Genomic DNA, 15,148 nt, shown 5'->3' with positions numbered 1-15,148 from the left:
GGGTCGTATTGTCTGTTACCGTCAGGACTGGCACAGGTTAGGTTATCAATAATGTTAGTGGATATTGTTTTTAAAGTTCCAGCAGTGAGTGTTCGGAACTGTCCTCTTTCCTGTGGCCGTGGACATGGAGATATTTTGTTCATTTGTTTACGTGTGACTTGTTTATTGAGCACCTGCCTCTGGGGATACAAGGCTGGCTTGTTTTCCCAGGAGTGAATGACTTACTGCGAGTCCTTTGATGAGTTGCCTGGTCCAGGGCCCCATGTCTCTGCCTCCGTGATGTTCTCAGGGAGACCATCATCAGGAAGGGAATGGTTTTCTGGGTTTCTTGTCTCATACATAAAGTTAACCATCCTGCTGAGCTATGAATAGCCTCCCTGCCTGCCATGGTTCCTTCCTCCAGCCTGTCCTGCCCACGGCTGCCAGACAGCGCTTCCCTGCATATTGCTTTCATCCCATCCCTCAAGGGCTCCCCATGACTTCCATCTCTGGACCGCACTCTTCTCCGGGCTTTCAAAGCCAGTGTAATTTGGCCTCCCTCTCCTAACCAAGTGGACCTCCCATTGCTAGTCCTCACCAACCCCACTTCCGCACGGGCAGCTTCTCTCCCTGGTCCGTGCACAACCTCTAGTCATCCTCACCTCTGAATCTTTGCTCTGGTTCTTCCCTCCACCACCGAGACCCTCCTCACTTCCTTCTGGCTTGGGACAGTTTGCTCCTGGAGCGCCTTTGCCCAGGGCGCCTGGCCCCCGACGACGCTGTCCCTAACCCCTCGGCACTGAGCTCCCCCTCCCCCCATTGTTTTCTGGTTGGGTTGTCCCCAGGCTTACTCAGGGGCTGGAGTGCTTGCGTGTCTGCTGTTCTCTGGGGACACCATGGAATATTAATACCTTAAATTCTGAAGTATAAAGCAGGCATCGTTTTACCTGCTGAAGATCATATTGTATGTAATCTCATTAACTTGTGACCCTGTAGTAAATAAGCCATCAGAGTAAGTGGAATTGGTCATTTCCTTATTGATCTGTTGTGTTAATTTGTTCCTTGCTGGCTCGTTTTGATGATCCAGCAGGCTCTCGGGGTAGGCATCAATGGTTTAGGAAAATGGAATAGGAGAAGAAAACACTTATATTTGGGAACATTTTATCTATTAACTCATTTTTTCTCCCTGTAAATCAGGCAAGCCCTGCCATTTTCTATTCTACCAGTGAAAACACCTTTGTCCTGTTTGTTCGTGGGCAGCAAGGTCAGACTGTAAACTCCATGAGGGCAGGGACTTCGGTTGTCATATTTGCTGCTACAGCCCAGCGTGCAGCCCAGGTCCCGGCACACGAAAGGCCCTCGCAGGATTGTTGAATAAATGAGAGAATGAGGAACTGAGTGAATGAACTAGGGGCATCACTGCTGTTGGAGTTTTAGGTTTGATGGTCCTGTCTCCCTGGGGACCACACCTCCTACTTCTAGAATGAATCCTGGAGCTCACACTTGCTCAGTGATATTTGCTGAATGATGGGTGAATGTCTCCCGTAGCCTTTAGCACCAGAAGGTGGTGGTGAGGGCCACGCAAGAGGGGTTTAGTATCTACTTGGTAACTAATTCAAACTCAAATGCTGAGGTAGAGAGAGGAAAGCCGGACCTGAGCTTACCAAAGCTGTTCAGGGGTCGATCATTGTTGGGATCCTGTAAGTGAAGGAAAAACACTCAGTGAGTTGAGTGAGGGAAACTCTCAGGCTGGAGCTCAGAGCCCCGGGGAGGACTCTTATCCGCCTTCCCTTCTCTCTGCTGAGTCTAAGTTGGGGTGGGGGCGCTCTGTGGTAGCTACATAATTGGTTCAAAATACAACGTTCACTTATGCATCTATATGACCTGGTAAAACAGGTTTATTAATTGCAGCAACTAGTTAGCAATTGTAGAAACAGCTGGCTGCTGGCTTGTTGTGTGCATTGCTGAGCTTTTTAAGATAAGGCTGCCCTATTGTCCGTTTTTGTCAATCATTTGTCTACTTTTATAGATGTTGTAGGCAGAACAATGAACTATGGCAGCTGGGTATTGTTCTATAGTTTTCATAAACGCTGTGAGGATTAAATGACCTCATAATAACTCTGAGAAATTATCCCCATTTTACAGAAGAGAAAAACCAAGACTCCTATAGATTAAGTGGTTGTTACGGCCCCAGAGCAAGTAACAGATCCAGCCCTTGGGGCCAGGCTTTTGGACTCAGTGCACCATTGTTTTCATTTCCCCACCGTTTCAGGAACCTATATGGGTGTCATCAGCTAGTGCTGGGTCCTTCTGATTTTCTGCTCCCCTGCAGTGAAGTCTAGTTGCGTATAATTAGCATGCAATCCACATGCAGAGATTATGCCCAGCATCTGCCCAGCCCTTCCTCAGTCTGAAGGCAAACCCACCTCTACTTGGGTCCTGGGTCTGCTAAGTTGTTCATGAACAGGTGTAAGAAGAGCTCCCTCCTAAACTGTTTCAAGGAAAGGACCTACTGCGGTGCTTGGCACCTAGTAGGGGCTTAATTGATATTAGTACCCTTCTTCCCTCTCATTAGCTTTGCACCTTTCTCACCTTCTTCTCCTTCCTTTTTTCACCAATCACCCTCAGCCCCTGATGTTTTAGATCCTGGAGAAACTCCTGGTTAGGCTTAGCTCAGTTCCAAGTTGCAGATGAACATCTCAGGGTCCTGTTTCCCTCCCAGCTTAGAGATGATGAGCCCAGACACAAGACAGCTCTTGGTTTTAAATGCGGGTGAGGACTAAGTGGACTGCAGAGAAGCCGAAAGACCCAGCCCGGGGAATGTGAGTTCTCATCTTGTCTTCTGACTTGCTGGGTGGCCCTGGGCATGCTCCCCAACCTCTCTGAACCTCAAGGTCCCATCAGGTAACTGGGAACTCTCTTTCAGAGATGATGAAGCAGATAAAAGGGTTACTAACTACACGATGAAATGGACAGATGCTCCCCCGGGCTAATAATGAGGCAAAGAAGAGGCAGCAGCTCATGGAGGCCAAAGGAACAGAGAGGCTGGCCAGCTCCTTTGCTTTTTTTGCCAAGCAAGCAGCCTGCCTCTGGGGCCTTATTTCTCTTCTCTCTGCAATGCTGAGCCTGCATTTCCTTGTTTCTGGAAGAAGTCAACAGCGGCAGAACTGGGATGACTGGGGTGTAGATGAGGGGAGAAAGCAGGTGTTCACAGAAAGGGGCTCTCTCGCCCTGTTCTGGTCTAAGGCAGCGTCAGGCTCCCATGGGGTCTGCAGCTCTGGCTTCCCATGGTCTCTCAGGGAAAACCTAGTGCAGGGATGGTGGCAGGTGGCAGGTGACAGCTAGGTTGCTAAGGCTGGGGACACAGCAGGGGGAACAACGCAGGGGAGGGGGTGGGAAAAGTTCTCTGGGTGAGCCAGGGGACCTAGAGGCTGCTCACAGTCAGGTCACAGAGTGAGGCTCAGCCATCGGCTGGCTCAGGTGCTCAGGGGCTGCTCTGAGAAGGCCTCATGCTGTTCTCGGACCCCTGAACCTGCATCCCACCCCTAACCTGACGGCAAGCAGCTGTGCCCTTTCCACCTGCAGGTTGATGCATTTGCCAAGCTGGGGCAAGTACCCGCTCTCTTGGGTGCCTCAGCCATGACAGGTAAGGGGAGGAGAGGGGACAGGAGGGCTGGGGGATCGTGAATCAGGAGACGAGGGTGTGAGTTTCCTGAGAGGAGCCTGGCCGTGATGCAGCAGCCCTGAGTGCATGGAAGGTTCTCAGAGATGACAAATCATGCTGGCTTCCAAGTATCTTCTGAACTTAGCCTGTCTCTACGCGGATCCCCTCAGCCAGGCCACGCACAGGTGGGTCTCCAGGCCTGGCACGGAGGAAACTTGGGAATTGGCCTCACTCGCTCTGCTTTGAGTTGAGCTGTCCTTACAGCAGCACCAACCTTGGCCTCAGCTGCTACATTCATTAGAAACCATTTCGCTTTGTTCTAAGCCACATAGGTGCTGACCTGTTGGCAATTTGAGCTGAGTACCCGGCCCCCATCCCAGTGCGTAACGGCTTGGGGGCAGGCCTGGCGCAGAAGGGAGGTGTCAGGTGGCCTGCTGTTATCCTGTTATCCCGCTGCCATCCTGCTGTTCAGCTGCCATCATTTAAGAATCAGCCTTTGTGTTCAGGCACAGCCCTTAACTCCAGGTAGGGCCAGGGGAGAGGGCAAAAGTGTAATGATTCCTGTCTCACAAATGGGGAAACTGAGGCACAGAGGCTTTGTGCAATCTCGTCTCAGGTTACGTGGCAAGTCGTTGTGAAAGGCTCCAGTGAGGTATTAATGCCTGCCCATGGAATGGAGCCAAACTGAAGACCTGGTTCTCCAGTCAAAGCCCATGCCTCCAGGTGATGGCGCTGTTAACTGTCCCTCCTACAAATCCCCACTGAGGGCCTTCCCTTGGTCTCAGGGGAAGCAGCCCCTTCTCTGCAGCCACTCTGAGTTCTGTCCACAGTTCTATTTGATTCAATTTTCTTTCTGCCCCCAGAGCAGTGTGTCCATCCAGCCCACCTTCCCTTCCCTTCCCAGCAGGATCTGATGGGAAGGAAGGTGCCCCCCACATTTGCACAGCTGAGGACAGTGTCAAAGCAATGGCTGATGGAGACACGAGAGCTCTCAGGAGTCAGGCCACCCAGATAGGGACCCTTGGGGTTTGCCTTTGGGAGGGGCTGATGGATCTTAAAGCTTGGCGGGGTTCTCTAAACCTTGTAATTTACCTGAACTAAGGAACAGCCATCAGTGATGCAGTGTGAGGTTTATAAGAGAATCCCACCAAGTTGATATTGCCTTTGAAAACATCATACTTCCTTTTGGCTTGTCCTAAATTGTCCTTTAAACCTTATCGGGGAGGGAAGTGGTGGCGAGGGAAGAGGGATTTTGGTGTTATAAAGTCTGACTCTCCTATTTACCTGCTGAGCTCTATTTTGAGCTATTATTTACCTAAGGTAAATGACTTAACATCTCCTGGACCCAGTTACCTCCTTTGGAAGTCAGGTGTGATAAAACTAGGTGGTGAGAAAGGTTGTCAGGTGCTTCACCTGCTAGTTATGAGGCGGCTTTTTAACCTACAGGAACCCCATATGGTCCTCTCATTATCGTCCCCCTCGGTTGATATTTATGGTCTGAGGGGTCTCACTGCTCTGAGCAGAGGGGGCGTGTCCCTGATCCTGTGCCCCTGAGCTCTGAGCCAGGAGTCCTGGCCTGAGTCCAGCTCTGCCCCTTACCAGCCAGGTGGTTCTGGGAAAGTTACATATTTTTTCTGAGTCTGTTTCCTCATCTGTAAAATGGGAAGAATATGGTCTGCTTCACAGGATTCTTGGTAAGAATTAACAGATGCTGCACGTGGTTTGACATACAGAGGAGTTCAGCACGTGAAAATTTGTGCCATCAGTTCCATCTAATACCCTGGAGGCTTGGAGAGCAGAACTCCACACAGTGCTGGGGAAGGGGCGGCACGGAGGTCCTGGAGGGGGCAGGACCGAGCATCCTCACTTGTTCTGGATGCTGTCAGAGAACCTGCATCTGATGGGCCGGTTTGGCTGCTGCAGCAAAGAGCTGCCATCTCCTGGCCAAAGTCTGTAGTGATTCCCGGATCGCTTCTGTGAACTGTCAGCTCTAAATAGTGCCTCAGTGCTGCTTCCGAACTCTGCGTCTGGGACCTTGCAGCTGCATAACCTGAACCACCTTCCTGCCCCTTCACATCACTCTGTGAGTGCTTGTGAAGATTCTCCTTGCTAGGCTGCCCTTTGCTAGGGGGGATTTATAGTGGATGGAAAACACACCTCAGGCATGTTGCTTAATCTCTGAAGCCTCAGTTGTGTGTGTGTGTGTGTGCATGAAAGAAAGCAAGAGAGACAAAAGAAAATAAGAGAAAGAAACAGAGATTCAATAAGTCTTCCTCTTCACAAGACCAAAATATGCATATATATATAAAACACATTGCCTGGTACACAGTAAGAGCGCAAGAGATGTTAATAATAATAGCAATAACAACACAATAATAATACTTTATCCTTTCAGTAAGCCACTGTTCTGGGGCTGGATATACAGCAGTAAATAAGCAGGCAAAGTCCTTGTATCCATGAAGTATATATCCTATTATTTTGATTAATAGTGAATAACAATATTAATATAAAACCTAGCAAGTGCTTGAGAAGGAGCCTAGCAGAGGGCCTAGCATGTGTGTGTAAAAAAAAATGGTAGCTATTTTTATGGTTTCATTAGGCCAAGAGTCCTGACTTCAGGGTGGGAATTGAAGGACTAGGGGGCCCTGGGGGAGAGTGACCAGGGCAGGTAGGGGACCTGAGGTGATGTCATGTGACTTACATGATCTTTCTATGAACAAAGGGTGGCGGATGCAGGCCAGAGAAATCAAGACCTAGGGTAGTACAAACACGGTCCTTTGAAATGTGCATCTTAAGGAAGAGGCAAAGAGGATGCTGAGGATAAATGGCAGAAGTGACAGAAAGATGGCTTTCTCTTGGCAAAGGGAAGATCATTTTAAGCAACAGATGACGTGTGAATAGAAGCTGGATTGTGAAGGAAATTTCCACAGTGGACAAAGGCCAGGGCAGATAAGGGCTCTATTGCACCCCGGGGGGATTTGGTGGAGCCCCCAGAGGTTGCATGGGGTGGGAGGGAAGGAAGATGTGGGTGGGGGTCACACTCCTTTCAAATACTGCAGTTCTGGTTTTACTCTGTTTTCCACCTGGGGCTCTATATGAGATTTCAGTGGAGCAAAGTGCTCTGAGGCTCAACCAGGTTTAGGGCTCAACCACTTAGCTGGAAGATTGCTGAAGTCATTTACTTAGGGCCTGTGAGTCTGAAGAGCTTGCTGTTAACCTGGAACTTCTGTTACCTCCTCCCACAGATAAGACTAGTCTTAAGCCTAATTTATTTATAACATTCTCTCGGTAAATCAATTTCTATCCTTAGTGATCTCATGGTAACTTGTTTTTTTTTTCCCCTAAGCAGCAATTAGGTATAAACTTTTTCTAGGTCTTCTTGAGAGTCTAAGTTAATTATGCCCACTGGTTTGCCACACCTATGTGTTTTTTTCCCTCTGTTTAGTGACCTTTAGTAGGTTAGTGATGGATGCAGTCTCCTTACAGAAATGGCATCGTCTTTTCTTCCACTTTCTTCCACAGATTGCACCAGTTGATGCAGTCTTCACTCAATGCACACTTTCTCATGAAATCTATTAGCTTCTAGATGGAAAAGTGGCGCCCCCTGGTTCTGCAGTATCTAGTTCAAGTTCCAGTTCTAGTTCAAGTTCGAGTTTCATGTTCAGGTCTTATGGGTCCACATCTTGGAGGAGACGGAGGGCACGATGGAAAAGCAGGGCACTTGGTACCAAACTTCTAGAGCTTAGAGTCCCAGCCTCACCTCTTCTTGGCTGAGTGACCCTTGTCAAGTCACATGAGCTCTTGGAGCCTCAGTTTCCTCATCTGTACAAAGAGGATCACTGTGTCTCAGAGAGCTGGGGTAAGACTTGGGGAGATTTGGGATGTGAATGTGCTTCTCAAGCTGCAAGATGTCACACTTGCTGCGTTTGGGTGGAGATGAGCCGTGGCTGCGGCCGTTTATTATTCTCTTTAGACCACCAGGGAATCCCGCTCACCAGGATGGGTCCTCCTGACAGCCTGGCCCAACCTGCCTCTCTGGAGGTGGGAGATGCCTGAAGTCCCCAGTGTCAGGGCGGGAATGGGACAAAGGTGAGGTGGGGTGACCTTAGTTATATCACCCCCTTCCTGTTTCACATCTGTGAGTGAATGATGCTCTGCCTGGGGTTGGGGCAAGTTGTTTACCCTGCTGTGTTCCGTCCTTGGAGTGTACGGAACTGAGGTCTTCCATTTTAGATATTCTTGTCTGAGTCGCCCACTGTGTCTTGCCAGTGCCTAGCACTTAGTGTGTGCTCCGGGAACACGTGCTGAATGAACGAATGCATATTATAAAGGAAGACACTGAGACTGCAGGAATTGCCTAAAGCATGTATGGGCTCAGCCACACCAGCAGGCAGAGCTCGGCCAGACCAATGCACTGAAGATTCCGTGATGGAGGACACTGCTGCCACCCTGGATAGGTGCCTACTCAGCCCCTTGCCCTCTTCCTCGAGTGTTTCTTTCACCTGCCACCCTGTAAGAGTTTCCCGTTGCATGTGGATTATGCTAGGAAACTGGCACAGCCTCTGCAGCTGCTCTGGGAGGAAGATGCAGGGGAGAGGTGTTGTGGTTTTGAGTCCTGTTTACAAATTTCTCTGCTGCCATCGTGACAGTCAGAGCCGCAGGCTGCGAGGTGGAGTTAAGCACACGCAGGGGGATTGCCGCATTGGTTCTGCTCAGACTCTCTCTTCCCCATCGCTGGGATTTCCAGGTGGGCTCAGGCCTCACCCCAGCTCCGTCTGGGATGAAAACAGCTTGGTACCACCTCCGGTAGCATCTAGCATCTTTTCAGCATCAAGTCTGACTAACCTTGTTTTCAGTGTCAGGTAAATCACACCACTCGTTCTAGGGGATTCAGTCTTTGGTCATTTATTTGTCCTTCATTCCCAAACATTTCTCAAGTACCTATTCTGTGACAGGCCCTGTGCCAGGTTTGGGGCTAAAAAAGGTGGAAAAGGCACAGACCCTTCTCTAAAAGCTCACAGTCTGGTGGTAGCAGGTTTATAAGAGAATGAGGCTGATGAATGCCTTTTAGGAATTCACTGTCTTGGGGGACCACTGCTTGGGGATTTGGGGTGTTTCATAGAGGCAGATGTTTTATCTGAGCATGAAGGAAGGCTGGGGGTGGGAGAGCTTCCCGGGAAATCTGAAAGGCCTGTGAAGAGCCTGAGAGTGTTTGTCTTCTACCGTCCTGAGCTGGTTCTGGGGCTTCAGAAAGTTTGTCCAGAGTTCCTGAGCCCTGCTTTCGGTCTTTCTTCTATTTCCCCATTTCCCCCCTCTTCCCTGGACCAGTCTCCCCTCACTTCCCACATTCAGCAACTCAGATTCTCTTAGGCTTTGTCAAGAAGACAGGCTCGGGGTGAAAGGTATTTCCTACAGGTCTTTCCTGGTGTCTCAGCTGCACGGAGGGAAGGCGGTGAGAGTGAGGGAGAGGCCTGGGGGCCTGGATGAGGCCCAACTTCTAAACCGCTTCTCAAGTAGCCAGGCGCAGAGCTCCACCCCAGGGGCGGGAGGAAGGGCCCTAGGAGATGGAAGAGGGCAGGGGGATGTAGTTCCACCTTCTCACTGCTGTTCCCTCCACCTGGTACAGCCCTCCCTCACCCCTGCTTCCCAGCTCCTAGGCAGCCCTCAGCCTCCGCTGGCCTCCAGCGAGGCCCATGCCCTGGTCTGGCTCCTACGTGTGTTGCATCACAAGCCGTAACTCAGTTGTTAGTTAAACAACTGTTTGTGTGATTGTGTGATAAGCATCTACCTGTCCCTGCCCTCCACTTCCTCTAGACTGAGCTCCCAGAGTGCAGGACCCACCTCTGCTTTCTCTAGCCCGCAAGTCTAGTGCGAGCGCAGAGCAGGCAGCCTGCCCCTTTGGTGGGATGAATGAATGGAGCTGGACGCCTGCTGCTCTGCCTGGTGGGGAGGGTGGGCTGTGCCAGGTTCTGGAGGGGGCTCAGCCCCAAGCGCAAGCCCCTGGCAGCCACTGGGGCTCCACCCAGGCCCTACCCCCCTGGGCTCTAGGGCACAGTGAGCTCCATGTAGGGCCTACATGACCACCCCATGGGGCCCAGGCCTCAGCCGAGCCCTCTGTGCTCCCTGCTCCAGACTTAGCACCCTTCCCCGTCCCCCACTGCCGCTCTTTCTTGCTGTTTGCATGCAGTTCCCGCTGCCTGGAATACCCTTCCCCGCGTCTCAGCCTGGAGAGAACCTGCTCATCTTTTGAGGTCTAAGGCAAGTACTTTCTCTTCTGGGACAACTCCCAACCACCGACCCCAGAGAGAATTTACTGCCTTCTCTGCTCCAGGGGCACCTTGCATCGCCTCTGGTATTGGACTTGTCACAGTCTCTCAGGATCCTTCGCTGTCCTTCTTCTGGATTTTGAGTACCTCCTGGGCAGGACCAAGGCATGGTACCCTTTTGCCCTCTTTCTGGCCATCCTGGGACAGATGATTAAATGGTGGATGGAAGGATGAGCTACTTGGGGTGGGGAGGGTCACAGCAGGTAGTGAGGGGTCCCGGACAGCAGGAGGGGGCCTGGCCCCTCTTTGCTCATCTTGCCCTCTTGGGTCTTTCCACTGCCCAGCTCTGCTGTCTTCAAGCCCAGGGTGGCACCACCAGGGCTGAGGGGGCTCCTGGACTTGGCCTCTCTTGGAGGCGGACCCTGCCCAGACTCCCAGGCACCACTGCCGGCAGGCTGCCCTGGTGACCTGCCACGCTCCTGAGCCCCAGCCCAGCCAAGCCCAGCAACCCCCTTGGTCCCTACAAGCCAGCAAGTCAAGGAGGAGAAGGTGGGGAGGACCTGCTTCCTCCAGATCAGCCCAAGGGTTGGACTGACCTCAGGCAGTGCACATGCCACCAGTGACACATGGTAGTTGGGGGCCTCCTGGGCATAGTGAGTTAAAACCAGGATGGCCAGTCACAGGGTGTCAGGCTTCCCTCCAGGGCTCAGCTGTGGGTGTCAGATATTGAGGGACACATTCCCCTTGATGAGAGACTGGGCTCAGACCTCTGCCCAGGCCCTCCCTAGCCCCTGCTCTCACTGGCACACCCGGTTGAATAGGTTTGAGGGAGACATTAAGGAACAGCAACGGTGCAGGACTCTGTGTCCAGGGAGTGGCCTGCGGGTGTGGGAGGAGGCAGGGAGGGGAAGAGAAGGGGGTGCTGTCTCATCTCTCCCAGGGCTGGGAGCTAAAGTTGTCTTGGCCTCATTAGAAGGAAATAACAGAGTTATTAAGCACAGGTGGTTTGATGGTTAGCTCAGGGGCCAGAAGCTCTGGATCGTGGCCACGCTGCTGCTTTGCCTTTGGGGCCTTGCCCGGCCCCTCCTCCCCAGCGTGGTCCCTGCCCGCCTCTCTCATACAGCAGCGCCCGGCTCCTTCCCTGGGTGGTGGATGGTCCGTGTTGACCACACCTCCCACCCATCTGCCGTTCCCTGGAGCGGATTCTTCTTTGGTCCTAAATCCTGACATCTGTACAGGGTTTCCTGGTTTACAAGACTATTCACACACGTCATTAGCCCATTCAATCTTTCCGCTAACCTTGTGTGCGGGCAGAGGAGGTGGCGTGGATAATATTTCTCTTTTATAGAAGGAGACAGTGAATCTCGGAAAGAGTGAACTCTCAGACTGACAAGCTCACAAGGGAGCTGACCGTGTGCCCTTTGGATTGAACAGTTAGTGCCCCAGCAGTCTGCCCTAGGAACTCCCCACTTCTAGGTTGCTCCGGGAGCCACCAGGAAGCTGCTGCCAGCCAGGCAGGCTGAGGTCTGGTCTCCAGCTCTGCATCCCCTTCTCTCTGACAGCCCCCGCGGGATGGGGCGTCTGCACACTGGCTGGGCTTTCAGGGTGCTTCCTGGGATGGGACATGGGAGGCTGATGCTTCAGTCCAGGCTGAATTGCAGAGTGAAGCAGGCAAGCCCCTTCCCCTTTCTAACCCCCCACTACCCCAGCCCTGGGGCTGGAGTTTTGCTAGATGGTTCAGGGGAGTGTCACAGGGAGTACTTGGGAGTCAGGAGACGATCACCTGAGGGACCCCAGCAGCTCACCCCTTTCTCCCCTGGATGCAGTGCCTCCCCTTCTCCTCGTGCCCTCCCCTCCCCCTTCGTTTTCATGTTGGTTGTGGGACAGCTTCGGCACCTTGGCCAATAACTGGGGAAGGAAGCTTCCCTAGGTTCCACCTCAGACCCGGCTGTTATCTCCTCCCTGCCCTGTCCTCAGTTGACCTCCCTGAAAGATGGGGTTGAGCCTCTTTGCCCCAAGACAAGTGGAGACACTCTAGGTGCTCAGAGGAGGAGTTTGGGCAGGGCCCCAAAAAAGACAAGTTGATCTCCATGGCACCCTAGATTGTTCTGAGGCGGCTCTCCACTGTTTGCTTTAAAAAGAAAAGAAGTCTGTTTCCCAGAGAGGTGGCAGAGGGCCACCATTGTAACAAACATCCCCTTGCCCTTGGGAAAACAGTGCCAGTGTCCAGACAACAGACCAAGAGACGTGGGGCAAGGGAGCAGGCAGATTGAGGAGGGAGAGCAGGAAGGATCGCCCTGGCCCCTGGGTCTCGGCCTCCTTGGTGCTGGTGCGAGGGCTGTTGGAGAGGAGCGGGGAAGGAAGGGCAGTGGGTACCGAGACGTGCCAGGGGCTGGAGTGTGGGGGCTGCTCGGGTGTGATCTCTGGGAGATGTTGCAAAATTCTCAGCCGATGACCTCTTAGGCTGCCTGAAGGACCCTGTATAGGGAGACACTCCCTCCCCCAGTCTTTGGAGCAGAGGGACCTGACACTCACCATGCTGGCTTGAGATCTTCCTGAATTCTCTATGGCCTGGAGCTGAGGTTGGCAACCCAAGTCTGGAGGAGGGCCTCCTGGGATCGGGCCCTGGCTGGCCAGCAGATCAGCGATCCCCGGGCAGCGCTGGCTGGAGGGCGGCTAAGTGCAAGGCAGGCTTCGGCACCCCTTCACAGCCAGCATCTCTCTCCCCGTGGGGAGCTGGCCGTGTCCCACCACTGTCTTCCAACAGTGATCTGGAGACTGTGGAGCAGGTTGATTAAAACAACCCTACAGGTGAAGTTGCCAAACTGGAATGATTATGTATCTTGTAACCTGACACCCATCTCAGGGGCTGAAACAGCACCTGGAGTCATGAACCCTTTGGCCTTAGAACAGGTGACACACCTAGATGTCGCAAAAGCCTTCCCGCCTGAATGACTTCCACCCAACCGGGTGTTGGCTGTTGGTGATGTCAGAGGCTCTCTCTCTCTCTCTCTCTCTCCTGCTTGACTTCTCACTGTGTGGGTGTTTTGTTTGGGGTTGTGGGGACGTGGAGGAGTTTGGGGAGTGGGATGATAGAATTTACTGCTCCTTGGAACTGGATGGTTGTCATGTGTGGGGCAACAGGACTGGAAAGTTCATGGAGAAGAGCTTTCTTCCCCTTTCCATGGACTTCGGCGTGAGGCTGTCCTGCACAGGGTCATAGACAGCGGACCAGCCAGCATCCTTTGTGAGTGTTCTCAGCCCTGCCTTGCCAGTTATTAATATTCTGAGTATCACTCTTGGTGCTATGGCTCGGACACAGGTCTCCCCTCCCCATAGGGTTACTGCTGACTCACATCCTGCCGTACCCTGACGGCTGGAGCCGCCCCTTGGCCGGGGTGGGGGGGGTGGTACGAGGCCAGACCTTGGAAGCACCGAACTACAGAAGCTGGAAGGGATTTGGGCAGCTGTCTTCTCCCACCCCTTTTGTGGGTCAGGAAACTAAATTTCAAGGACCCAAGATCACATAGCAAATTAGTGTCAGTTTCTGAGCAAACTGAGATCTTCTTCTGTTTCTCAGCCGTAACCCTCCCCAGAGACCAGCCTTGTGCACCAGCCCCTCCGGTGATAACGTGCTTCTCTGTATCAGCTCTTTACTTCTCACAACAACCTTGTGAGGAATAGTTTGATCCAAATATCTGTCAATATTTTTGTTTTGGCAGCTGAAGAAATCATAGCTCATGGAGATGAAGTGACTGGCCCCCAAATCACACTGGGTTTTGGGTAGAGCTGGGGCTTGAACCTGGTTCAGGGCTGACTGTAGCATTAGTGCCTGGAAGCCCTGGGTGACAGTCTGGGGACATACAGCGCATGGAAGACCCTGGTGACCTCTGAGTGGGAGGAGGAATATTAGGAGGTTTCCCTGATGATTGGCCTAATCTTGGCTGCTCCAGGTGGTGTGGCCTTGGACTTGTCTCTGAGCAGCAGAGATCTGAACTGGAGGGTCTCTCGAGCCAATGTGGCCCCCGCCCTCCCCCACTCTAGGGCACTGACCTGTAGAATTGGACATTTGGGTCAGAGTCAAGCGCCTGTGATCCCAGAACAGGTGTCTTCAGGGGACGGGCTGCAAAGACCCAGGCAGGCATGTCCCTTTTAAGGAGACTTGCCAGTTGGGCAGTGAGAGGCTAGTGGGCCACCCTGGATTCGGCTCTCCCTGGCCTTGGTTCCTCTATGTGCTGGGCTAAACATCGGGCCCCAGGTTGGCATCTCTTCGCCGGGTTCTCAGGTGTTGAACCAGGAAAGAGGGAGCTGCCTGGGCAGGAGAACCGCTGGGCGTGGCTGTTTTGGGGGTGATTACTCAGCCCTCCTGGCTCGAGCTCTGGGCCCAGCTCCCAGGTGGGTCTGGGAGCCTGTGGAGAGGCCTGGGAAGGAGATACGAGACAAGGCTGTTGTGACGTCGGGGGAAGAGGCTACACGATGTATAGGTGGAGGCACAGAGGCTGGAGAGAGTGGAGGCCCATCCTCCCAGGTGCCTCAACTGGATGTCCCCCCACGGCCCTCCATTCATGAGGCAGCCTCAGCTCCCCCTCAGCCCCTCCCGGTCCCATCTCTGACCACTCTTCCTCTTTCCCCACCATCTCTTTAGGTTCCCCCCCTTCTTTTCTCCCTCCTCTCTTTCCTTTTGCTCCTTTTTTATCTCCTCTCTTTCTCCCATCTTTTTTCCTCTCCCTTCTTCTTTTGCTCTTGTTTCCTGCACGTGGGTCAAGACCAGAGGCAGTCTGGCCACGAAGCTAATGAAGCCAAAGCTGCAGAGCCCCTCCCTGCACACCCCGCCCCCGCCCCAAAGCGATGTGGTCACACGGTCATTCTAGTTTGTAAATCTTGCAGCAGAATTTTGGGGGTATTATGCTTTTCCTTCAAGAGGGCCCCTCAACATGTATCTGCTTCAGGCCTCACAAAACCTGGCTCTCCCCTGATCAAGAGCGTGGGCTCTGGTTGCCTGGGGTCCTTATCCCGACCACTGACTATGTGACTCTGGGCATCTTGTTTAATCCTCCCGAGCTTCACATCTCTCATCAGTAAAGTGGGGATAACAGCACTGACCTCATAAGGTGGTTAGGAGAATTAAATGAGATATCTGTGTCTGGCACCAGAAAGGGATTTCGTGAATGGCGCTATTATTTCTATTCGTTTCACAAAATGTGTGTGTACGGCGCTCCTGCCACAGCCAGCTCCGGTG

At 52.6% G+C, this 15,148-nt stretch overlaps 1 protein-coding gene across 2 annotated transcripts in view; it reads right to left on the bottom strand.

Moving 5' to 3' along the window:
- The window catches only part of TMPRSS4 (transmembrane serine protease 4), a 30,464-nt gene extending 17,802 nt beyond the window's left edge, over positions 1–12,662 (bottom strand). For both annotated transcript variants that reach the window (XM_010981394.3, XM_031443583.2), the window contains exons 1-2: positions 12,445–12,662; positions 1,644–1,677 (exon numbers count right to left, since the gene is read on the bottom strand). In XM_010981394.3, coding sequence (XP_010979696.2) covers positions 1,644–1,677; positions 12,445–12,447 — 37 coding nt within the window. In that variant the 5' untranslated portion in view covers positions 12,448–12,662. The remainder of the gene's footprint in view (positions 1–1,643; positions 1,678–12,444) is intronic.
- Between the last annotated feature and the right edge of the window lie 2,486 nt (positions 12,663–15,148).

Source organism: Camelus dromedarius, chromosome 34 (genome assembly GCF_036321535.1).
Source record: "Camelus dromedarius isolate mCamDro1 chromosome 34, mCamDro1.pat, whole genome shotgun sequence".
NCBI lineage: Eukaryota > Metazoa > Chordata > Mammalia > Artiodactyla > Camelidae > Camelus > Camelus dromedarius.
Note: the sequence above shows the minus strand (reverse complement) of the source record. Positions and strands in the feature narration are given on the sequence as shown.